Source organism: Tauraco erythrolophus, chromosome 17 (assembly GCF_009769465.1).
Source record: "Tauraco erythrolophus isolate bTauEry1 chromosome 17, bTauEry1.pri, whole genome shotgun sequence".
NCBI classification, from domain to species: Eukaryota; Metazoa; Chordata; class Aves; order Musophagiformes; family Musophagidae; genus Tauraco; species Tauraco erythrolophus.
The window spans coordinates 3,373,258-3,399,389 of NC_141481.1; the positions used below are offsets into that span (position 1 = coordinate 3,373,258).

At 40.9% G+C, this 26,132-nt stretch overlaps 2 protein-coding genes across 6 annotated transcripts in view; one reads left to right on the plus strand and one right to left on the minus strand.

Moving 5' to 3' along the window:
- Positions 1 to 8,290: 8,290 nt before the first annotated feature.
- Positions 8,291 to 8,572, minus strand: DEXI (Dexi homolog). Its single transcript, XM_086622525.1, has one exon. The coding sequence runs from the start codon at positions 8,570 to 8,572 to the stop codon at positions 8,291 to 8,293; it is 282 nt and encodes a 93-aa protein (XP_086478651.1).
- Positions 8,573 to 10,371: 1,799 nt separating this feature from the next.
- Positions 10,372 to 26,132, plus strand: part of CLEC16A (C-type lectin domain containing 16A) — a 99,823-nt gene continuing 84,062 nt past the window's right edge. For all 5 annotated transcript variants that reach the window (XM_086622530.1, XM_086622527.1, XM_086622528.1 and 2 more), the window contains exons 1-8: positions 10,372 to 10,457; positions 17,503 to 17,631; positions 18,959 to 19,092; positions 19,867 to 20,015; positions 20,696 to 20,801; positions 22,706 to 22,829; positions 23,721 to 23,895; positions 25,487 to 25,540. In XM_086622530.1, coding sequence (XP_086478656.1) covers positions 10,378 to 10,457; positions 17,503 to 17,631; positions 18,959 to 19,092; positions 19,867 to 20,015; positions 20,696 to 20,801; positions 22,706 to 22,829; positions 23,721 to 23,895; positions 25,487 to 25,540 — 951 coding nt within the window. In that variant the 5' untranslated portion in view covers positions 10,372 to 10,377. The remainder of the gene's footprint in view (positions 10,458 to 17,502; positions 17,632 to 18,958; positions 19,093 to 19,866; positions 20,016 to 20,695; positions 20,802 to 22,705; positions 22,830 to 23,720; positions 23,896 to 25,486; positions 25,541 to 26,132) is intronic.

The window sequence follows — 26,132 nt, forward strand, 5'->3', positions numbered from 1 at the left end:
GAAAAATCAGAAATCTTGATCTAAGATTCAAAATCTCCAAAGTGAATTACTTGGTGGAATTGGAATTGCTTGCTCTGGGCATCATGTGGCATTAACCCACTGCAGGGAAATGATTACAAATTAGCAGATACTGCAGTAATGACAAACTGAACCATGTTCTTAAAATGGCACACGTTTGACCCTGAAAAATTTGTGTAAGCCATCTCTGTGAACAGTATCAATTTCTAATTACATAGGCAGCAGGAATGCCACCTTCAGTAGGAAAAGTCAGCCTTTCTTGTCTTAGTACCAAACGCGCATGTGAACACAAGCTTCAACGAGTCTTTCAACTTGGCTGTTTTTTATATAAGTGCCTAAATCGGGATTTAGTTTCCTGAATGTATCTTTATGTGTTACAATATTGTGTTGTAAATGACTTCATCCCTGCATGAAGGCCAAACGTTTTATGGAACAAAGCACTTGTCAGTGTTTTAAGGCCCCAAACTGTATCTGATGGCACCTATCTTGGAGAAAAGCTACTTAGTTCACTGACAGTGCGTCACCTCTTGCAGGAGCATCTGAAAATTGCATTTGGGAACTTGGAGCCAGTTTCTACTGCAGTAGGAGGTAAAAAGAATGCCATTTGAGTGCAACATTCTGGAAGTATCAAGACAAAAGATTTTGATGCACAAGTTTCTTTGTCATTGTTTCAAGGGGGATCTAAACTGTCACCCTCTTGTTCCCTCATACTGGCTGTCAAGAGACTCAAGACACCATCTGTCTGGATCTGAAAGCCCAAGTTGGGAGCAGATGGTAGAGATGCAAACTGCAGAGGACAGATATAGTGCAAAGAGAGACTTGAGGGAAATGTTTTCAAATGCTGCTTTATCTGAAATATTCTTGATACAGCAACTTGGCTTAACAACTGCACAGTTAGGAAAATTAGACTTTTCTAAAAAACATAATGAGAACAAGACAATACCCTCAATAACATGTGGGTTTCCCCCGTCCCCACCACAATGTGCAGTTCCTGGTGTTTCAGTTCAGGTCTGATTTTTTTTTTTTTTTTTTGAGTAATTGTTCATGAGAAGGATTCCTATGTGTTGGCCATCTCAACAATCTGGAACTAGCTGCAGGTACCTGCAGGAAAACTAGAATTTCCTGGAGAGTGTATTTCAAATTATTTTCTGTTCAAATTGAAAAAGAACAACTCCAACACAAGACTGCTTAACTCTTTTATGGAAAAGGTCAGTCTTTATTGTATTGCTTTCACATCTGTACATAGGAACATGAGCTTAAACAATCTGCAAAGTGTCCTGTGTTATATAATGAATCCGCCTGACATATAAAAATCACTCTCTGATCTATTTCAAAACTCATGATTTAAATAAAATATCTTACTAGCACAGTTCTTGCCATAATACTGCCCTGAACAGAACCTCCTTGCAGTCACTCCTGCATATTTTCCCCTGAGAGAGCACTGTCTTTGAACTATGGGCTGGTAGAGTTTTCAATGTGTGATTGTAAAACTTGCTTAAGCAGTATGTAGAGTGTGTCCATTTGGATGACATAGTATTTATTCAAAAGTTTACCAAATCTGAGTAATGTCTTGATTTTCTGTTATAATAGAACATAGCTTATATTATTTGTTCATACAGTCCATCCTAGAATTACCTGTGGAAGCCCAGTGCGGTGCATGGATCACTGCAGTTAGTGCACACTCAAGAGGCGGTGATCATGGAGAAAAGTCACAACTGACAAGGTCCGATGACAACTCTTCCTGTTGTCCCCTTGTCCTTCTTTTCATCTCTACACTTCAGAGTATAGTTTCTTTCCATGACTTGATTCATTAAGCTGGTTGTAATCCATTTCAGGTGTTTAATGAATCTGTTTAAAAGAAAACACATAAATACAGACTAACCCTTTATACCTAAAATGAACAGAAAAGTCACTGTGTATGTTAGATATAGCACCACGTCATCGACTTCTTTAAAAAAAAAAAAAGAAAACCTTTTGTGACTATGGATAATAATTCTTTGAGAAATACAGGCCTGAACAACCTTTCAGAGAAATTAATGTTTCTGTTAATGTCAGAGCACACTAGTCCTTAGTGTAATTTTAACAGAGGCACGACGATATTAGTGTGAGAGGTATGAGAATAAGCTGTCAACCACAGTCCATCACATCAATTAGGAAAGGTTGCTCTTAAGAGAGTAAAACCAGCTGTGACATACAGTGGGACAGCCCATTTTATGCTACATTTGATATCATTAGACCCACCTATTAAAACTGAATTTTGAACTGGCTACATTTTCTTAACCAGATACTGTTCATTAGACTCGTTATTTTTTGTAAAATTATGTTAATTACGTATTAATACGTACATCATCTATGTTTGATGTAGACTCTGATTTTGGTCACTTTTTCTTCTTTAGAGTCACTTTTTTCAAAGCATTTTGGATCCACTGGTAAGTAGTTACAGAGTTAAATACTCCGTATTTGGGTAACTTCTTGGTCTTAGTGACAAGAATAAATTAGTTATACTGCCTTACCTCAGTTTACCTAATTTGTCTTGACTGGGTCAAAGTATCCGACAGCTATTAAGAGGTGAATTTTTTACTATCATCAGAGGTAAACACAAGGCCTGAGAAGCCGCCTTTAAGTAGAACCAGTGCTGTGGGTTATGAAGGTGCTGGGCACTAGTGACTGTATCCATTTAGTCTTGTGAACTTATAAACAATCAATTAACATAGTGTAGAATGGTGCCACTCTGAGAGGGGATGATTGCCTGGGGATGAATCTGTGTTGGAGAAGAGCTAAGGTACAGAAGACCAAGAGCAGGTCCTCTGGCTGCCTGCAGCTCAGGTCATCTATGCCATGTGGAGGAAGTCTCTGGAAGGACAGCTCTTCCCTCCTCACCTTTTATAGGTATGACAGGCCTCTTGCACAGCGTGGAAAGGCAGGGGACCCTACACAGCAAAGGTGCTAATCCAGTTGCACAATTCTGTGAAGTTATTGTTCTTCACAATTCAGGCAGGACCAAAGGAAACACAGTGACTCCGTTTTGCATCCTGACGTCTGCTGTTTCCTGACGTTCCACAACAGCGTATTCCCGACCTCATGGCCTGTTTGGGCTCTACTGTCTGATCAAGCCTCAGGACTTTTTTCCTGGCCCTTCAAAGAGTATATAGCCTTAAGTCTATCAACTGAAGTAGAGCTTTACCCAGCAGTACATCATTCAGTGCACGTCATCATTTTCCATTATACCGTTATTGTCCACATATGGCTGCTATTGGTCTTCACCCTTTCTATCACTGTCGTGGTTTAATCCAGCAAGGAACTGAACACCATGCAGCCCCTTGCTCACCCTCCCCCACCCCTGGGGACAATCACATAAATTAGAGACATGTTTCTGGCTCAGAGGGCATCATTCAAACTATTCGGTTATTTTTTTCCCCAAGTTTGTGGCCAAAATACTAAAACTCAACTGGGAAAAGAAAGACAGTTTGACAGTTTCCTTGAAGAAATGGAAAGCTTTAGCCCTTCTGTGTACCACTTAGTTCTTTGGGACAGCTGTACTCCATATAAATGAGAACCAATACAAGGGGACAAATGCAAAGAGTTGGACTGGCCAATGTACAAATTAAATGTCTCTAAACGAATTATTCTTTTATTCTGTTTCAGGATTGCTAGTTGCTAGCTGAACTATAGTGTCACTTTGCCCCTCTTGGCACCAAGAGGAAACAAACATGAAGAATTAAATTTGATTCATTTCTTAATTCTTTTGATGGCTTAAAACTGATAATTAGTTATTGCCACTTATTGAATCAAGTTTATTACAGTAAGCTTCGTTTTTGTAGAGAAGAACCACGGAATTTTTTTTTTAAATTTTCTTTGAAATCACTTGTGACTGGGGCTTTTAACACATGAAATACTCAGGCCTGAACTATTTGTATCCTAAATTGAACGTCTCTTTATTTTCTATGCCTCATTTTAATTCATATTATTACCAGCAGCTTTTGGAAAACTTCTTTAAAAATCTGCCTCCTCTCTTTGCAGTATATAAATGAATGCATTTGGTAGAAAATCATTTAGGACTGTCCACAGCTGTGGCTAATGAGTCTGTATGGACAGTTCATCAGTTAATGAAGCTTTTGTCTTCCTTCCATCTAGAATGGAATTCCTGTTAAGAAGAGTCAGAGTACAAAACTCTCTAAAGCAGAGCTATCAGGTGAGTTTAAGCACTCAACTTCTATTAATTTTAATAACATCTAAGAATTCAAAATACAGTTCTACAAATCACAGCTATTGCTCTTGATCCTGTTGTTACTATAACTCACCTAAAATAGCCGACTGATCTGTATCATGGAGTTAACAAGCCACTTTTTTTTTTTACACGGACATTTCTACAAATAAGGGAAGAGCATTGTGAAAAATGGCAAAGTAAAATAAGTAACGGATCACTGTGGTCATTATTAAGATTCAAAGTCTGAAAAGGAAGAAGTCAGAAGGCAGATTCTGATGCATTTATGTGTATTCTGACACTGCTAGTGACAACATTCTTCTGATCTGTTCCTTTCTGTGACATCTCTGTTTTAGAGAGATGGAATGAAGGCACAAGTGAGTTAAGCTCTCAGAAGACATCAGTGGCAGACACAGGAAGGAGTCCAGCAGGCTTTTTTCCCCCTCCACTGAGCCATGCTATCCCTCATCGACACTGAGCTTGCATTTCTAATTGGCGCTGTATTGATGAGCTAGTGAGTAAAGCTATTTCTTCGACTCAGGATTTAGACGCTGGCATTCGGCAGAAGTGCTGAGTCACAAGTTTTTGAGTGCTGGATTCTGCTCACTGAAGACGTTCATCGTAATTCACCTCCATGAAAAAAAAAGGAATGCTTGTACTGTAAGATTAAATAAACTCAGTATTTCCTATTCAGTTTTCATTATTAATTACCTTTGCTCATTTTCTTTCTGATTAGAGTACTTTGTGATGAGTCACATCTGATTTTAAGAAAGTACAAGGAGAACAGTCATATCATCTTATTCTAGGGGACTTTAAATACGGTTAAGAACCCAGCACATTCACAATGAGAGTAGATGACATGAGCAAGCTCAATTCTGCTCAGTTTACACAGATGGATTTCTCCATTTGAAAAGGACAGGGATTTTCTTTGAGCTGCTTAGCTGTCTACCTTCAACCTCTGCAACCAATTATGCTCAGGAACCTGGACATAATTTTTCTCCTGTTGAGTTTATGCAAGGGAGGGGTTTGCTGCAAGACAGAACAAAGCTTTTCTGATCCACATGCTCTTTATTTTTACATCTAAATTAGCCTTTCCACATTTTGCAGAATCGTCTCTTGGGATTTCTCCCCTTTGTTTTCCTGTCATGCATGCCACTTGCCTCCCGGGTGCAAGGCATCACTGTCTAAATGCAAGGAGCACACCAAAAGGTTTCAGCGAAGGCTAATCATAGCTTTTTAGTTGTTCTCAGTGATCACTGGCAAGTCACATGAAGAACACTCCTCTTATACTTAATGCAAAGACTATGCCTATGTGTTTTTCATCTCTGCTGGTAAAACTGAGACCCATTCTTCCTGCACTGTCTTCTGAATCCTCAGCACTTCGGGGTCTAAGTGAACGGGGCAGATGGGCAGCCTTCCTTGGCCTATGGAGACCACTGGTTAACACTCATACAGAACTCGATTCACTGCAAGCTAGGCACCAAAAGGATTTAAATCTTCCTTTTCCATGTCTTACTTCTGCTCCCAAAGCAGAATTTTCTGCCTGACTTGCTAGAGAGCTGGTGAGGAGGAAAGGCACAGAATAGTGAAGAAACCTGTAAGCAGGATATTATCACCAATTCCTTTTCATGGTGACATGCTGAATCTGCCTGGTAACTAAATAATTCTGCAGTTTGTGGCCTGGCTGCTGCATTTACAAATATAACTAAATATATAGATAGATGAAGCACAGTAATAGTATATCTTTTGCTTTCTAATAATTGCTCTAACTTTAGGGATTTGTGATATGATTCTCAGTGGAAACCATCATCCAACATGAAAACTTCCGAACTAAAGGATCAAGGCTGAAGCCAGTACCGTTGCAGAGCTTCACTAGCTAAAGGTGGACATAGACTGAGACTTATTTCTGAGCTTTGTGTGAAGACCTCTGCATTTTGACTTCTACATATAGTGGTGACATGGTTTTATAGTTAGAGTATCAAGAAGTTTGCAGAGCTGCTTATCCTATTAATATGAAGGAAAATTTCAAGCAGCCCATTTATCTACACTGAACAGAACTGCGCTCAGACTCTATGGTCTATCAAACTATGTGTTCATGTAGCAGGAAAAATCCACTGAGGAAAATTATGTCTGTTGTTCTCCTTAGGTCTTCCTGACAACTAGATGCAACTCATCATGACAAATCCTAGTCAGCAAAAAAGTGAGTAAAAAATTAACTTTGATCCTGTATTAGATGGTGTTGTAGTAATAAGATTTGGGGTTTGGGGAAAGGTATTTTGGGGAGAAAATGGCTAAGGCTTTTTGCACCAAAGATTTTGCTTAAATTTCCATTAGTCTTTATAAATTTCTTTCCTGGAATACAGAGCTTGTTTGTTATTTGCCCAGCTGAGAAGGGAGAGGAGACTGACACAAAAGTACTCCACAGTATTTTGTGGGGAGTTTAGTTCTGCTCCAAACTTTCTATTCCAGTAGAAGTGATTCTAATCCAGCTGCTTGGGATGGACCACCAAATGTTGGCATGGACACTCATTTTCAGTAACTATATGCAGTAGGATTTCTTCAGTAGCAAAAAAGATCTTTTCCCCGACTTGCTATGCTCCCATGTCCCTTTGACCAAGCTTTGTTCAGATGTCTTTGTGCAATCAATGTTACTTCAACACCAAAAATTTCCATTTTTTCCTTCTAAACTATTGACAAAAATCAGCTAATATTGCTTTATATGGAATATGAATATTTAGGAGATAGTTTTAACCTGTATGAAGGACAGCACTACAAGAAAGGTTTGTCTGGGGTTTTGTTGGTTTGTTGTTTTTTTTTTTTTTTAATTAGAAGACTGATTATACCATCTTGATGTTAAATGGTATTTGTATAGTATGTTCACTAAGGTTATGTTTGTAACCATACAACAGAATTTCCCATTTCCATAATTTCAAAGAGAAAATAAAGAGGTATCCTGAACTGGTTTTCAAATTTACAGACTATATTTTTCTTAAAATTCTACTGGCAGATTTGCTAACTTATTTTAATTTAAGCTGTGAATGTTTTCATTAACATACATTTGGCACAGAAAGTCCTAGCTAGAAATAGTGATTTTTGTTCCCAATTGCATTTCAGTGTTTTAAAATGCTGAATCCTTACAACATTTCCAGAGTTTTAGTATCACTCAAAACTACAAGAAATTGATCAAGCAAACCCTCGTGCTGCCATTAACATGAGAAGAACGGTGAGCTGGGTAGGATCCTTATTACCCAAGAGAAAGGTTTTAAAGGGCATCTGATTAAGATGTATTTCTGGCTCGAGTCTGGTCTCTGAATTTTAATAAATATTAGCCTGGACGTTCATTTCGATTCAGAGCTGTTTTCAAGACCGGATTAGCAAAGTTGTTGACCAGCTGTAGACATAACACCTAGCAGAACCGCTGCAGTGGCTCGGAACTGTGAAAATTAACCCTTAGAGAAAGCCGTTCCTCTAAAGCTGCGCAGTAGAGCACACGGAGCGAGGCCCCGCCGGACCGCGGGCTCTGCGCGGCGGTGCCGGGCGGGAGGAAGCGCCAGGGCCGGCGGCGGGGGCGGGCGGGCAGCGCTCAGCGCCCCGCAGGCAGCCCGAGCCCGGCCCCGGCCCCGGCCCTCTGCCCGCAGAGCTCGCCCGTGCTGGAAGGAGCTGCGGCGATGCGTGTCCCCGGCGCAGCCCCCGCGTTGTGCCGGGGAGGGCTGGCCCCAGCCCCGCCGCCGCCCCCGCCGGATGGCGTCCCGGGTCACGGCGGCCCTGCACGGCGAGGACGGGCGGAGCGGCGCCGGGAGCGCCCCGCGGGCCGCTGCCCAGGACGAGCCCGAGGAAATTACTTACTTCCCTTGCGAGACCTCTGCGTGTTCGCTGCCCTGCCCGGCGGCTGCGGGTGCCGGGCACCCCGCTTCGTCCCCGCATTTGGAAGAGAAGATGCTGTGCAGAAGGAGCCGAGGCGCAGCGAGGGCATGCCGGCGCCGCGGCGGTCCCAGCGCTACGGCCATGCCGGGACAGCCGGCCCCAGCCCCGGGGTCGGGCGGCGTCACCCCGGAGCGCCCCGGGGCGTCACTCAAAGTACCCATCAAAGACATCCAGCTCGCTGTCCGTCTCGTAGAGCACGGAGCCGGGGTCGGAGAGCACCCCCAGATCCACCAGAGCCTGGTCCATATCCTCGGGCAGGAAAACGATGCCTACATTGAGAACGATGTACTCCATCAGGAAGGCATAGTACAGGATCAGCACGTTGACAAAGAACAAGCCCACGTAAAACATATAGGGCAGCACCAGCAGCGCATGGAAGGCCCAGGACTCCAGCGAATCCAGACGTGCCGAGACCGCGGCGGGCATGCAGCCGTGCGGGGCTCCGACGGCGGGGGCAGCGGGCGCCGCAGCGGGCACCGACCTGCCCGGCCGGCGCGGCGAGCGGCGGCGCAGAGCCGGGAGCGGGGCGCGCAGGACCGCACTCCGCAGTCCCCCTGGCAGGAGAGGGCAAAACCCCCGAGGCGGAGCCGGAGCCGGACCCCGGGGAGAGGCGAGCCCCGCAGGGGCGCGGAGGCGGCACAGCCGCAGAGCGGCCGGCTCGGTCCCCTCCTTCCCCGGAGGAAGAGGCGCCCCGGCAGACGGGGGCCAGCCCGGCCTTCAGCGGCGCTGCCGCAGCCCCGCCGCTGGCAGGAGGCTCCTCAGGGGCATTTCCCGCACGGCTGCTGCAGTCCCGCCGCGGCTCCCCTCCTCCGCCCGCCCGCAAACTTTGCGGAAGGAGCCCGCAGGCGCGCTGTGGCGGTCAGCGAGGGCCACCTGCCGCCGTCAGCCAGCCCGCCAGCCCCGGCCTGCGCGGCAGGACCCCCCCGCGCCCGCCCCCTCGCCTCTCCGCCCCGCCGCCGGCCCCCGCCGCATGCCGCGGCTGTTTACCCGCGCCGGTTCCTCTCGCAGCGCCGCCCGCCCGGCCCTGGCGCTGCTGGGTGGCCCGGAGCGGCCCCAACGGCTGCCGGCGCCTCCGCCGCCTTCACCGGCAGCCCAGTCCCGCTCCGCCTGCCCGGGGCCGGCCTCGCCGGGCTGCAGCGGGCAGGAGGCGTCTGGCGGTGCCAGACCCTCGCCTTCCCCCAGCGCTTCGGCACCCCGCAGCAGCCCGGGGGGCGGCCAGCGGGAGCCGGTCCCGTCTGTCTCTTTGCCCCTGGAAGTTGTTCCATGTTCCCCTGCTGTGGAACAAGGCTCTCCTGGAGCAGCTGTGTGAGCCCGGGCCCCTGCTGACTTCGGTGGTGGCATTTCTTTGCTGATCCGGGTTTTATCTGTATCAAAATACCATGAAAGGGGATTTTTTTTGGACACTAGCTGACAAACCTTTCAGCTCTTACTTAGATTTAGTTTCTTTACCTGGTTAAAGCAAAAAAAACCCCAAAATTAGATCAGGATAATCATTAATGGTCCTGTTCTCTTTGTTCTGCTTTAATGAAGTTAGTTTTTAAGCTGATCCTTATTGGGAAAACCTTAGCGAAGAGGAGTGTCAGCGGCTGGATTTCTGCCACTGCGTCTTGCAGCATCCTGTTCTCCTCTGGTCAGAACTGACCCCACCAGAACTGCTTCGGTCTGAGTTATGAAAGGTGAACGACGAGTGTCAGGGGCCAAATTTTATCTCAAATTGCAGTGTATCTGGGACGTTTGTATTTGCACGCCTTTCCCCTCTTCCGTGGAAATCCTGTCAGGAAAGGAGAAAACCCCGGGCTGCCCAGGCACCCTCCTTGCAGGTGGCAGGCGGGCGGTGGGCCATGATAGGTGACGGGCCGTGATGGTGGCGGACCGCGGCACGTACCAGGCCCTGGCAGGTGCCGTCCCAACCCGGGGGTCCCCAGGAGGCGCCCGGGCCCGGCCCGACGAGCGAGAGCGGGACCCTGCCGGTGCCCGCGCCCCCGCCGCCGTCCCCGCCCGGTGCATGCTGGGACTTGCAGTCCGCGCGGGGCTGCGGGGGCGGGACCGCGCTTCCCAGCGTGCCTCGCCCGCGCATGCGCCCTGGCGCCCGTGTGCGCCGGTGTCTGCCGCTCTTGGGGCTTCTTTTTGGTCGCCGCCCGCCCGGGCGCCGCTCGCCCCTCGCCGGCGCTTTCCCGCGGGGCTATGAAGCCCTAGAACCCCGAGGGCCGTAGCAGCCGCTTGCCGCCAGCATGTTCGGCCGCTCCCGCAGCTGGGTGGGCGGCGGGCACGGGAAGGCCTCCCGCAGCATCCACTCCTTGGACCACCTCAAGTAAGCGCGGAGCCGGCCGCGCGCGCGGGGCGGCTGTGAGGAAGAAGAGTGCCGGGGCCGGGGTGAGGCGGGGGGTTGTCGGGGGCAGCCGTGCTGCCGTCGGCTCTCCCTGTTTGTGGGGTCCGGCGTCTGCGGAGCTGCTCGGGGCAGCGTTTTCCCTCGGTCAGGGCTGCGGAGAGGGGCCGGGGCGGCTCGGCGGCGTCCTGGAGGAGAGGGGCTGCGGAGGGAGGCGACTGGGTCGACGACGCTCCCGGGTCGCTCGCCCTCTCCTCGCCTGTGCCTCTCGCCGCAGCTCTCCTGAGCCAGGAGCTCCCAGAGCGGCTCTCCAGCGGCCAAGGAGGCTCTGTGTGGCGCGGGCTGGTGTCTGCCCCGCTGAATGCCGTCCCGTTTCTGCCTCTTCGTACCGGAATGTTTTCGGGGCAGACGCAGTTCGTGATGTTATGTCACGCTTGTGGCTGCGATACGCGTTGGTTGTTTGTTTGTTTGTTTTTCTGTGTTTTTTTTTTTTTTCTTTCTTTAGTAATGTCAGCGACTCGTTCAGTGGAGTGTAAGAGGTGATAAATACGAGAAATATCCCGTTTCTCTTGAGGGAGAACTTTGTTTCCTGGTAGCAGCTAAGACGGGGAAGCGACGAGCCTGGTCCTAGCCTGGCTGTAAACAGCACAGACCTTTTGGGGGGGGGGTGTGGGGAGCGCAGTAGTCAGCGGTGATTCATGGTAGTCACGTTGGTGGTTTTGCAGGTCTAGGGGATGTACTCTGGTTAGAGGGCGCAGCAGCTGGTGCAAAAGTAAGGCCGTTGAGCTTGAGAATTGTAATGTTAGTCTCTGGAGTCTGATATCCTTGTGTTACGGCTGACTGCAGAAGGTGGAATGGTTTTTTTTCTAGCTCTGCCGCTGGAGAGTTGGAAGGATGGCAAGGGATAAAACAATTTTAAATTATCTGTTCCATTTTAAGGGTTCTGCTATTGTGAGAAAAATGAGGTCCCCTCTTGTAGTCTTTCTACTGAACAGAAAAAGGAGGTCATTATGAGGGGAAGTGTTTTCTAAATTAAATCACTGAGAATACGTAGCTCATTGAGAAATAAGTAGCTGGTAGTTTTCAACAGTTAGTCAAATTACAAGGAGGATGCGAATAGGGTCTGACAGTAATGAGCAGGGTGCGCTTATACAAGATTTGGGTTTTGTTATCACTTTATTGAGATGACTTATGGATGCTGGTCCTTGTGTCTAAACTGGAAAAATGTTCAAAACCAGCAAGTCTGATTGAAGTTCATGGCTTTTTACCAAATACAGGGAAATCAAGTCTGTAAATACAAAACTGAGGAGACAGTAACACTGCAGAAAGTAATTTTGAAAGTATGGTAGGTCAGATTAGTAAGTCAACATGGTCTGGCATTGCAGGAAAAAGGTGAAAAGTCATGCTCAGATATAAACATAGGAATGTTTTTTTGATATACAAGGAGTAGTCAGTGGGTACTACTCAGCACTAGTGGGGCTTTAGATCTATCTGGTTTTGATATTATACTTGAAAATAGAGCAAGAATGCTGATGCATGATGAAGTTTGAAGAAACTTAGTTTAAGTTTAGAAGAAGGAGGCTGGTGAGAGGAAGACTTCAGGGTGTTAGTATCTTTCAGGTAAGGAAGATGATCATATGTTTTCTCAGGGCCACAGAAAGTAGAAAAAGTATCTTGTTTTTAATTTGCAGCAAAAGGGAATTAGGCTATAAGTGTTGTGGCTTGTGCGTGACTTCTTATCTGAGGATTCAAGTATATAGTTCTCTACTAAAATACTAGCTTTGGTTTGTTTCCTTTTTGCATATAATTTCTTTGATTAGGAAATCTAAAATGGTACTATGTAAAGGACAGCCAAGACCTTTTATCTGTTTAGACTATGTATATTTTAAGTATTTGTTTAGCAAGACTGTATGAATCTCAGTTTCCAGCTAGATGTCAACAGCAAAGGCAGCTGCCTAATGGTAAAGGAAGATTTAGAGTTTTTCTAAGGTAGCAGTTGAAGTGAGTAAAGCAACAGAAGGAAAAAGGGCAAAGAACCTTCGTTTTGGTGTCATGAAATAAAGTCAGTCTTGATAAGCTCACTATCTTGTGAGCTGTCTGCATTCTCATCTTTTCAGCTTGTCAGAAACCCATGTTGTGTTCCTTGTGACTTGAGTAGAACACATCAACCTTGCTATTACAGGTTGGCTTAGCCTATAAAAGGTATATTTTGCTATGTTACAAGAGTGAAATGAGCCTGGGCTATCCTATGGGAGTATCTTTATTTTTTGACATGCATTAAGGAAGAGTTACTCTCAACTGTAAACAAGGCACCTGTTTAATAATACTGAGAATGTTACTGCTTTTTGTCAGTAAAGGTTGTATCTGGAACTTCCTTTCCCATCAGCTTTAGTGCAGTTTGTGTGGAGCTTGTTTTTGAAATTTTACTATCCAGTCTTTCTGCAAACATGCCATACAGTGGATTGGCTAAAGGAAAATGATGAGGCTGTTTGCAGTAATTGTTTTGATACAGTGTCTTGATCTAGTGAAAGGAAGTACACTTTAATCTGATTTTCTAATACCTCGCCGAACTGCAATCTAGAGAGGCTATGAAACAGTACTATGCACTACTGAGTGCTTCTGACTTATTTTTCAGAGAACTTGACGTTTTTGTGCCCTTTGGTTAGTAATCGAGGAAAAGTCAGTAACTCCTAAATGGAGGAAGCCTAAATATTCTGGAAACAGGAGCAGTACTAGTGGTTGGTTGTGAAATGGTCTTAAGTGACTTGTTTATCTTTATATGAGATTGTGTCTGAAACAAGGCCAGAATATATTTCTTAAAGGTGGCATCCAGCAGTTTAAAATGAGACCTGTTTTTCCTGTCTTTATATAGTCCTCTGTGTGTTATATACTTCCAGTTCTAAAGGCAAATACATCAAGGCTGTTTTGGGCAACAGTCTGTCTTGCTACACAAACTTGAAGTTAGTGCTTTTTCTACGTGTTCTTTTTCTCTTGTGGCCTACCTTTGCGTGTAAGCCAGGCGTTTATCCCAGTATTTAAGCGGTAACATCCTGAAGAGCTCATCTGATAATATCTCTGGTGTTCCTGCTTTGGAAGGCTTTGGAACTTAAGCTTAGGATCTTTGTTTCTAGATGCCAAATTGTTTCTAACTTTTCTAAGAGGTATCTTCGAGTACGTTTCCCATTGTTGCTTCTGCACGTGGTATTTTAATTGCATACTGATGACACAAAAGGTTTTATTCCATTAGAGTTGGGTGCTAAACATTTCTCACGACTTGGTCAGATGCAGTGTCCGTACATATGTATGGCTGAAGACTTGTTTCACAGCTGATTCATTTCCTGAAGTACTGTCCATGCTGTTCATTGTTTCCTCTATGAGAACAATATGTAATTAAACAGTTACAAGCAGCATGAAGAAGCAAGTATGTTATGATTAAGTCTGGTGTGTTTTTTTTTTTAATTTGGGGGCTTGACCTCCTAAACTCTATCTGTTTTAGTGTATTTTTGTAAGTAGTGAGTAGGAAAGTCATTAATGCACACTTTCTGCATTCACGAGTTAGTGTGTTTTTCCTTTCTTACCAGAAAAATCCTCATAATTTTGTCGTATTAAGTTGCTGGCAAAATCTCCCATGGATTTTGATGGTATCAGGTGCTTTGACGCTTCCTGCGTGGTGGTTTTCTGTTAGGTTTTTGTTTGTTTGAACCCAGTTTTCAGATACAGAGACAGAGATGACAAAAACCTCCTTTTTGAGGGTTTAGCGTTTTGGAGCATGAACTTGACATCTTTTTAATCAGCATACAAAGATAGGTTTTAAGAGTATATGTAAATATTACAATACTGGGTTTGTGTGATACTTTATGTTCTCATGATATAGTGTGTTGCATGTCTGGTAGCAGAAACAAGTTTATGCATGCTTTCTCCTTTATTTTCAAGTAAGCAGGTAAAGGAGTAGCTTGACAGTGAAGCCTGTGTTTTCTCTGAGGGCATCAGTGTGTTAGCAAATCTTGGAACTTTGCAATAATGTTGATATTAAGTAAATTCATTTGGAGTTAATGTGTTCCTGACTAGCAAATTTTTCTTGTTCTTTACATCTGTAATGCTCTATGTTCCTTAGACTCCTTAGGTGAGGCAGTAGCACGTGATTCTTCCCACTGCTTCCCATTCCCGGAGTTCTGCTGTTGGAGTAAACATTATTCCCAAGTTTTCATAATGTAACTTATTAATGAGAAATACATTTTCATAGATGCAGTAATTTATATATGACTTCAAATAAATAGGCTAAAGTATGTTAAGTAGTGTAGTATTAATTAAACTAACTCTCTCAGGGAAAATACTTACTATACGGATTGCTGTGGAGTGAACGGTTCTGATTTAATTGCTTTCTGTCTTCAGCTGTTCACTGTTCCATTAATTGATGTGTGCTCAGAGCAGTGACTTAGTTTTTGCTCTGTCTTTTGATTCCCTGTCCTGATAATACATATAGTGCCATAATGGGAAGTTTTTGCAGGGCTTGTGTGCCATGTGCTCTTTTAGAAAGCCTCGGGAATTCTCATAAGTGGTCAGACTTAAACTCCTGCATCTTCATTGTGAGCAATCACACTCTCAGTCTCCATGGAAGGAATCTGATCCATGATCCTCTGGTTACTTGAAGAGGATTTGCAGATGCTCTTTGACTTGCTATTTTGTGACTTCTCGTACGATACGGCACGTGACCAGGCAGTTATGACTGTAAGAGGTAGCTATTAATTAACTTTTCCTATAATGGTTTCTGGTTTGGATTTGGAAAAATGGGTATGGATTTATGAGGAGAAAAAACAGAGTGAAGAGGGAGAGAATTTTTTTTTTTTTACTGAAGAGTATGAAAAGCTAATCTCTTTCCTGTCCAGCCATCTCTTCTCTTCCTCTTTCCTCTGCTGTCTGTTAATATGATGTAGGCTGTATCACATTACTAATTTTGGGGAGAAGGGAAGGGAGCATGCGGTGTATCAAGTTTGTTAAAACTGTGACCTTCTAAGAGTTGTTTACCTCTTGGTGTTCTTGTGCACAACTCAATAGAGTAAAATTGGTTTTTTTTTATTATTATTAAGCACTATCAAGATCAGCAGGCATATGTAGCATTTTACCATAACAGCACAATAAACTTCTCTGAAATTGCTTCTGCTTCCTGCATGGCTTATGAGGATGGACTATGTCTTGTAACAAGTCCTGCGAAGCTCTGGCCAACTGAGTGGCAGCTCAGTGGTTGAAGAAGTTTCCCCAAACCCAATTCCCCAAGTTTTGCAAATTTTAAGTAAACTGCAAATGTGATCAAACTTCTTTTATTGGATTCAAGCATGAAAAGGTTCTGAAGTTAGGTAATATCTTGTTTTGTCTTCGTAAGTCTGATAAGTAGTCGGAACCACCTGATATGTGTGTTCAGTTAAATTGCATTCTAATCTCCAGCTGCATGTTTGCCCTGTGCAGTGATTCAGTTTCTCAGTGTAGATAAAATAATGGGAGTACTGGTTTTTTGAAATGTTTAGGTCAAAACCAGACTGGAAATCACTTCTGAAACTTAACGTGAAAACCGAGACCCCAAAATTTGTTTTAGGAATGCACACTGTTTCCTGGAACCCTACAGTAGCTTGGTAAAATACATAATAACTTTTACATAATAACTGCTTGACATCTTTCGCTCTGTTGCGTAAAAATTGACTTCTTAGACTTCTAAACTCCTGCATCGTACTAGTAAGATTCCTAAAATTTCAACCCGAGTCACTGAAAAAACTTTCATGGAATCCAAAACAGTAATGGTAGGCTGCCCGAAAGTCAGGACATGCAGGATATTTTCCCAAGAATAGATCCTGGGAGTTTTGCTTAACTCCAGTTTTCATGGGCAGGTTGATAGTATGGAAAAAATGTCTTCCTTCCCAAACACTTGGAGTCTATTGCCAAGATAACCCTGGATGCTCAGGTGTTACTCCTGGTTTTCAATAGATTGCAGTATAGTAATATGTGATCTGTGTTTAGTAATATAAACTCTTGCAGTTTTGAAATGACATGAAATTTATCTGATTATATTTTTTCTTTAATTACTTTCATAATTGTGCACCTTTCTTACATCCATCCTTTTTCTTTATTATTATATAAAAGCAAAAATAAAATAGAGGGAGGAAAGCAGTGGTGGTTCTTGTTTTGTTATTAGAATTCTCCTCCCTTGCTTACCTTTTTTTTTTTTTAGGACAGAGGGAAGTAATCTTTGATGTAACAGCTTATTTTGGAAAATAAAAAAGTGCTTCCTTGACTGAGTAAAATTCTGAGACTTACAATTCAAACCTTTCAAATTTTATTTAGCTTCCTCTGTCACCTGTTGTAATATAATCATACTTTTTTTAAAACTTCACTAGGTCGCCTTAAAGTCTTGCCCTTTGAGATGGTAAAGATGGAATTTGCCACCTTTCCAGTCAGTGTTTCTATGCTTAAAGGGCCAGAGACTTGATGATTAAGCCTTGTCAAGATGAATGTATAGTCTTTGACAGTCCTGATTTTTAACCATCGAATTGATGTGAGTCTGTAAAGTGTCTCTGCAGTCAAGAGAAAGGATCTAACTTTCCTGGCTCGATCTGTCTGTGCCTCTTTCCAGAATTACCCTTTTCCATATCACCTACTGCATGCTTACCTGCTGCTTCTGTTTCTCCTTTCTTGCTCATCACTCCTTCGACTTTAACATGCTTCCAAAGAAATTCACTAGTTTGTCATAAGGAACATGGGAAAAGTGTTACATAATTTTTAGTGTCATGTTAACATATGCTTGAGCATTCATAACTCACCTGGGTAGTTACAGATTTGGGGGTTTTGTCACATTCTGTTTAAAAAATACTTTTCTCTCTGCATCAGTATTAAAAGGAAATTTTAGGATTTTAGAATTGTACAATGATTAGACACAGTGTGTGTGGATGTGTGTATCTACATTAAGTTAGACTAAAGATAAACCTGGTTCACGTGAAAGTGGCAGGATAGCATATTACTTGTAATTATTTTTTTCTTTTAGGTACATGTATCATGTTTTGACTAAAAATACCACAGTAACAGATCACAACCGCAACCTGCTGGTAGAGACTATTCGTTCCATAACAGAGATCCTCATATGGGGGGATCAGAATGACAGCTCAGTATTTGAGTAAGTACTTCTAAGCAACTTGGACTCTGGTTTCGTTTTGGAAGAGTGATTAGAGTTGCACAGAGATCTGATTCAACAGGTGTAACTCTTCTGAGACTATATTTCATGAATGTAAGTAGAAAACTGTCCTGTAGTAGACAGGTAAGCAGGATTGTATTCTTGTCGTACAAAGAAATGGGGAATTTGCTTCTGTTAACAAAAAAGTATTCCAAGTCCAGAGCCACTTTCGTATACTGCTTTTATTTGACTCTCAAGTCTTTGATATAAGTACAAAATCTAACCTATTTTAGGGCCCAGATTTACTCAGTGTATCTATTAGTATCATATTAATTCAATTTGCTTACTTCAATTTATATAAAATACTACAAATAGATTCTTTATTCTGTGATGTTTAGAGGTTTTGTTCAGATGTTATTTTGATCTTCATAAAATAGCGTAATAGAAAAACGAACTTGGAAACAAATATTCACAGTTGCAAATCTGACTATTAATACTCGTTGCTTGACTGTTTGCTGCAAGACACTTGGCTCTTTATAAAGGCAATTCGTGATTGAGATAAGTAAAGCTAAGGTGTTTGTTGGTTTAATTGCTTATTTAGGTGGTGGTTGGTTTTGTTTTTACAAGATGATTTCAACATGATTGGGTTATGATGTGGACTAAGAAAATTAACTTATTCTGGCTATTCACATCGATACTGTAACTCCGTCACACTTCTCTGCTTGGGAGAATTTTAGGAATTAGGAGGTTTTTTTCTGCAGTTTATGTAAAAAAACCTTTTTATAGATAGGTATTTGCGATGTCCTTGTAGGAACGAGTCCACACGTTCTCTTTAAATTATATGCATTTCTGGTTTAAAAGTACTGCAAGCATTCACTTCTATTTGAATTGTACAATAAACCATGAAATGCTTGCTTCTGATGTGGAAAAAAAAAGTGAATCAAAAATAAGGACTGCAGTGTTAAAAAGCGTGTTAGCTTAAAAGGGGCAAGTGAACAAAATATGACCTTCATTTAAAGGCTCTTCCCTTCAAAATTATGATTGCAAGGTAGAGAAGCTGCCTGGTAAATTGAATACAGTAAAAATAAAAAAGGCTCTGATTTCCTGACATCTGTTTTCTGCATAATTTGAGTGTTTAAGTGCCCTTGTTAGTATTTAAGTTTTTTTGAAGATATTTTTCTGTTAGACAGATAAAACTTTGCAAAATAATTCTTCCTAAATGTAAAACATACTGTTTGTCAAACTTGCCTAGAATCGTCCCTGATCCTAGTAAAATTGTGTTCCTGTCAAATACAGCACGTGACTTAATGACACCTCTATTTTATTTCAGCTTTTTCTTGGAGAAGAATATGTTTGTTTTCTTCTTGAACATCTTGCGTCAGAAATCTGGTCGTTACGTGTGTGTACAGCTTCTGCAGACTCTGAACATCCTTTTTGAGAACATCAGTCATGAAACATCGCTGTGTAAGGACACGCTTCTCAACTGTTTAGGGTTAAGTGATCAAGATTTGATTGAGTTCCCTTTCATTTAATGAAATTTAGTCCTGGTGCCCCTTCACTGAAGAACTACCTGAATTCCTAACAGTCTTTTTAACTGAACACTACTGAAAATACAATTTGACTCCAAAATACCTTTTAATGAAATTTTCAGTAGTGCAAAAGTAGTTGTTTTGTACTACTGAAAGACTTAATTTGCATATTTCAAGGGGTTCTTTAAGTCAGCAAATAAGTTGTGGTGTGAAATGTTCGCCTTGCTGCCGCAGATTATGCAGTGGAATTCTGTTGTCTAATCTGTACTGGAACTGTTCTGACGTCATTGAGGCTGACATTCAGCCGCTTGCATTTATTTCAAGGTTTTTAGAAACATATGAAGAGGACAAAGAATTAATAATTTAAAGTACTCCACAACTATTATGAAGAGAAAGTCATATACAAGCCTTTGTGAGTTTGTGACTTTGGGAAAAAAAGAGAGTTGTTTTAAGTGTTATTTATTAGCTTCAAAACCTACATAAATTGAGGAAGGGGAAGTATATTCTCAGTTGTCTTGTCATTGGAAGCAAAGACCTTTGTAGGGAACAATTTCCTTATGTTTCTGCTTGAAGCCATCACCTGAGTTGTTTGGCTAAAATTTGGGATCCCCAAGCATCAGGTAGTTGCTAGCTGGTACTTTAAATACAGCTCGTTAACATAATGATTTTTTTCTTTTTGTTAACCTGTGTAATATCTCTTATTTTTCAGACTACTTGCTCTCTAATAACTATGTAAATTCTATTATTGTCCACAAATTTGACTTCTCGGATGAGGAGATCATGGCATATTACATATCGTTTTTGAAAACTCTTTCCCTGAAACTCAACAATCATACCGTACATTTCTTTTATAACGAGGTAAGTGAAGAAAGAGTTGCAGTATAACGATAAGAGGACTTTAATTAAAAATTGATAGCAATTTGGCGCATAATCTATTTAGTATTTTGTCTCAGCATGTCCTGCATTTATTTTTCTAACAATAATACCAGTGATTGAGAATTCATTTGTGGGGATCTCTGCAAAAGTGTGATAAAGGCGGTCTTCGTCCTCATACAACTATAATAAAATCAAAATCTGGAAGTTAGTGTTACATTGGAGTGTTTCATAAACAGTTCTGAAGTCCACTTCACTGAGAATTCAACTTGTGTCTGCCTTGTTTTCTTGTACTTTTATAAACAGGATCTTTTCAGTTGCACCACTGGGTTCTAAGAGGCTTAGTCTAAGTCTAAAAAGCCTCAGCAATCAAAGGCCAAACTTGAAATGGGTTTTTGCTCGTTCCGTGCCGCTGTTTGCCAGAAGAGGGCAATAAAGCACTGAATTTGGGCAGAGTTAACATGGAATGCTCTGACTCTTAAAGAGTTTATTTTAATCAGAGGTACAAATGCAGCGGACTGTGCATTGTAAAATCATTTCGATTGCTTAAGTAGAAGGTAAAAAATCAAAGTAATACATGGAAAGCATTTTTCATACAGAATCCTGACAAATATTCTGTACATGACTTGGTTAATTCATAAATGCTATCTTTCCTCTTTTTACAGCACACTAATGACTTCGCTTTGTACACTGAAGCTATTAAATTTTTTAACCACCCAGAAAGCATGGTCAGGATTGCTGTTAGGACTATAACTTTAAATGTCTACAAAGGTATGCTTTTTATATATTAAAAAAGGCATGTGTACAAAATGCTTGTTTCATTGTAGTTTAATTTTCAGCAATTTACATTTAAGGGTCTTCTGTCTATGAGATTGAAAAGCTTAGCATGTTGACATGCTTCAGATACACATTTTGTTTTTTATGAGACAGAACCCCAAACCCACAGTATGTATTTGTAAATAGTACTGTTTTGTCACAGTTAAACTGGTTTAAAAAAACCCAAAAGAGTATCAAACATACACAGGGAACTTTAGCTTCCCTTCCAACAGAGATCAGAATGTGACTGTATTTAAAAAACAACAACAAAAACCCCAAAACAACCCCAAAGCCAAGGTGCTTTAATGATGTCAAGTACTTTTTACTTATGAACTTGAGCTTTATAATGTATGAAGCAGTAACCTTGCTGGCTACATTGCTTCCTTTTGGATTTGGAGTGCATTAAGGATGTCATTGTAGAGATCCTAGGTGTTGCAGTCACTCCAGTCTAAAGAAGAGCTAGTCCATTCCCAGAGGTGCCCAGTGAAGACCAGGAGGCTGCAGTTGCAACTTCCTGTACTGGACGTTCCAGTAGGACATAAGGAAAAATACCTCACTGAGAATAGTTAAGCACTGCAAAAGGTTTTCGAGAGAAACTGAGGAATCTGTATTGTTTGAGATTCTCAAAACTAAACAAGGCTCTTACCAACCTGGTTGAACTTTGAAGTTAGCACTACTTGGTACTATTCAATGTCTAAAAGAGAATGAGTTTGGACTATTCAATGTCCAGAAGTCACTTCTACCTAATTTTTTCTTGGGGGTCTATAAAATCTGTAATAAACTGAAAATATCACAGTGATCTCTGTAGAAAATTTGGTGTGTTTTCGGAGCTTCAACCTCTGAAATCAGCATGCTGTAAAGTAGTATTTGTTTTATGGATTATGTTAATGCAGGGCTTCTTACTCTTTAATTCATTTTACATTAAATTACATTTTGAATTTAGACAGCTTTCTATCAATTAAGAGAAGTAGTGATTTGATGACATCATAGAAGAATATACGATTTTTTTTAAAACAATAAACAATTGGTTTTGCAAATAACAGATCGGTTCTTCATAGTGTTGACTGCAAGGGACAAATGTCTTTTTGTATGTTGAGAAATGGACACTTAGTACTTGTTTTCTACCTCAAGGAGCTGTAAACCCAAATACGAGCTCACAAAAAGAGTGAAGTGTAGGCTTCATATCCTGTTTGCTATATATTTATGTAACTAGATATTTTTTACGGTAAAAAATATATTTGTCTAGAATTTTCATTGAATGTTGTAGTGATACAAAGGTTAGAGTTGGAAAAAAAATCACAGCTCAGATGTTCAGGTTTCATAATTTTCTGACTATCCATTTGCATATATTCTGATCTAACACCTACCCTGTATCTTTTAGTTAGATGCTTGTGCTTTAGCTTCCTAAACCCTTTTGGAGGATGCCACTATCCCAGTTCCTAACCCTGTTAACTGTTGTCTGTTTCTTTTGCCCTTCCTTCACTGATGATTCCTGTGTTCCTTAATGCAGTGTCATGTAAGTCTAACTAGCTTGACTTTCAGCATTATTGCTTTATTCTTACACTTTCTTCTCTTCTTTTTAATAAAGAATGTGCTAAAAAAAACCTTTCTGAATGCCACTAGATTTGTTTTTTTTTCCAGTGCTATGTAAATACATCAATATTAGGCTCATTCAAGCCAATTAAGAATTGATATGATGCTTTTGTAGATGTCCATTTCATGCATAAGATCATGTCAGGTATATACTTGTGTGAAAAGCTAGCATATAATCAAAATTGAGAAGATATTTTGTTGTGTTTCTTAGAAACTAATAAAAAAAAGTTGGCAACTGATTTTTCTTTTTAACAATTTCTCTTTAGTGGACAACCAACCTATGCTGCATTACATTAGAGATAAAACTGCTGTCCCTTATTTCTCCAACCTCGTTTGGTTTATTGGAAGCCACGTGATAGAACTGGATAACTGTGTGCAGACCGATGAAGAGTAAGCTTTTACAAATGCTGGGTATTGAATGGAAATGCTTTTCCCAGATGTTGATTCTCTCCTTATTTTGTCTATAGTATTCCAGTTAAGTTAGTTTCTGAATATGTTCCCTTGTAGGCAGTTCAAGCTTTTCATTCTTGCAAAGTTTTTTAGTGATTCTTTGAATTAATTGTGGTTAGTGCTCTGTGCCTTATCTGCGCTAATATCCATACAAATAAATTAGTGTTTGGCAACATGCTTTTTCTTCATCTTTTAGTTCTGCCAAATTTAACAGATATCTAGAAGACACAAAAGGTATTTTGTGCTTCTCAATCATAACTACCTTTGTCTTTTTAATGTTCCTTTTGTATGTATTGTCTCAGTAGAACAGCTTTCTGAAAAGATTTTAGGGAAAAAATTTAAACTGGAAATGTGAACTGTCAAACCTGAAATTCCTGTGTAATGTTCCACTATCAGCTGCAGAAATATTTTGTTGATTCAGGTTATTCTTGGTTTGCCTTCTCACTTCTACCTTAGAATGGGCAACTATTTCTTGCTTTCTACGTAGAAAGGTAGATGTTATATACAACATAGATTTCTTCTTTTATTTTTGGAAACGCATCTTACCATTTTTTACCGTTGGCTTGTGGAAAACTCTGGCAGTGGAAAGCGAAGTTTTCTAAAAACATTGCTTGTGGAAACTTGGGGAAAAACTTGATGTGTGCATCCTAAAGCACATAAGCCCAAATACTGTTTCCTAGCTGCATTAGTTGACTTTGCCTAAAGAAGATGTTTTCAGTAGTTGATCTGTGCAAGGTGATCCATGGAAGGAATGCACATTCATTCCTTCCTTACGTTTTTAAGACTTGGACAATTTATTATATCTAAGACTTTCTTTCTGCTCTCTTTCAGGCACAGAAATAGGGGCAAACTGAGTGACCTGGTAGCAGAACATCTTGATCATTTACATTACCTTAATGATATCCTTATTATTAATTGTGAATTTTTAAATGATGTGCTGACAGACCACTTACTTAATAGGCTCTTTCTTCCCCTCTATGTGTATTCATTAGTAAATCAAGATAAGGTAAGCTAATACCTGCAAACAGTTAAGTCTTAAAGGTATTACTTGCTTTCAGTATGCATCATGCTTTGTTCAGCAGGTGTATTCTGTAGTAGGGTTGATATTGTTGATATCTATGTTTGTGTTTTACATGAAACAGCTTAGATAAGATGACTGTAGGGGAAATACCCGAGACTGAATTTAAAGACAGAATAGATTAAACTTGATTCACCAAACAGATACCGTTTTGGATTACGTGGTTGTTAAAGCTAACAATAGTGGAGATGAGAAGAGCTGCAAATTTGGAACATGAAATTTCTCTGATGCTGGAAGATGCATGATTTCCTTTTCTGATATGGTCACTTGTCTCCTGAAAAAGCAGATTATAGTACCTTTTCCCAGTATACGCCCAAATTTTCCATGGTGTAAAAATCCACTCCTGGTAGAAAATACAAACTTTTGGTTTCGATGCTTCATTCTTGTATTTGCAGATAAACTGTTTTTGAATGTGATATAGTCAAATTTATTTTCAAAGCATAGCCTTTAAATGTAGTGGAAAGCTAATATTTAACGAAATTGAAATTATTCTTTTAAAACCTCTGCAGGTTACTGTATTCAGTGTCTTTAAAAAAATAAATTCATTGTTCTGTTTATTTCTGGGTTTTTCCTTCCCCCCTGTCCCTGCTTCTTAATCTTCTGTAGTGATGTTTGTGCTTAAGATACACAATGCTTTGTGAATTTCGGCATACTTTCATTCACCAGAGATCAAGTGTGTTGTAAATTAATGAATTCAGTGTAGTGCATGTGCACTGAAGATTGAATAACAATCAGCTTCTTGTCTTGCCATTGATAAGACTATTGAAATAGGGTGAAGCAAACTTCCTGACTTTTACTTTCATTTCAGCTATTCTAACTCTTTCTATTTGTGCATGTACAAAAATCCGCTTGTCCTCCAGTTTTCAGGCGGATATGTCTGTTATTGTGATGTCAGAGATATTTGCAATCATAAAACTGGGCTGTTCTTACCTCTTGAGATAGATGAATTTATTTGCTGATGGTTTTTAAAGTATCACTAATTTATTTTTAGAAACATTTTCATTACTATTGGTATACAAATTTAGCACTTTTGTGCTCAAGATATACTTCAAATATTTTTGTCCAATGTGATTTCCTTGATTTAAAGAAGTGTCTGTCAAGAGCATGTTTGTATTGTGTGGATAATATTTCATTGTTTCTGAATAGCTAATTTTTAGAGCAGACTTTAATGAACGTTAACTGAGAAGTACTTTTTGAAGGAATAGTAGTGTAGCAAAACCCAACGTATTTCTCGGATGCTCATCTGTTAGATTTAAGTCACTGAAGTGACTATGGAAAACAGTAATCAATAGCTGTGTTTTAAGCATGTAGAGTAGAGGATATGCTTATTTGAGAGTCTTCAACATTCAGTTCTTGTAAACTATTTGAAATTAAGAGCTTGATGCTTTCTGAACATTTTGTAGCAAAATGAGGTACAATTACAGTATTAAAAGTTTTGTTTTGAATAAAATATTGAACAGTGTGAATGCTTTAACTTTATATAAATTAATAAGCATTCTTCATAATGTTTTTTCTGTAGGGTGGAGAGCGTCCAAAAATAAGTCTCCAAGTTTCCCTGTATCTTCTTTCTCAAGTAAGTATTTTAAGTATTTTGTCCTATTTCAGGACATGTTTTGTAGTAATATTATGATTTATAAATTACTGTATTTTCATCTATTTTGGCATAGCCGTTAAAGACAATCTGGCAAACAAAGTTTTAAAGCTATCCATTTCCCTTAAAAAAAAAAAAAATTGTCTTTTTATGGACACGCCAAATAGCTTATTACTTGAGTTAATAATACCATTCTTCTGAGGATCCCATAGCACAGGGCAGCCTTTAGAGCATTCAGTGATTCAGTTTATGTACACTGCCATACAAATGGTGCACAGTAGAGCCGTGCAACATGCTGGGAAGGAATTCAATAAAATTGTAGGTGAAATTTAGATAGATGCTATGTTTTGCTTCGAATCTGCCTAAGCTATTGAAGATTCTAGGTTTGAATTTTCCTCTTTGAAAAATAGAGGGAGCAATGATCTAATGGTTTTTTTGATTGGTTAAAGAGCAAAACAAAACAAACAACAAACACCAAAAAAAGCGCCCCCAAACAAACCCCCAGAAAACACCACCGCCAAAACCTCAAACTTTCTCATAATCTTTTCTCCCTGTAGTCTTTGGTGCATTGCTA

Bases quoted from the DNA above. Each gene is read 5' to 3' on its own strand.
- DEXI (XM_086622525.1), bottom strand. From the start codon at position 8,572: ATGCCCGCCGCGGTCTCGGCACGTCTGGATTCGCTGGAGTCCTGGGCC.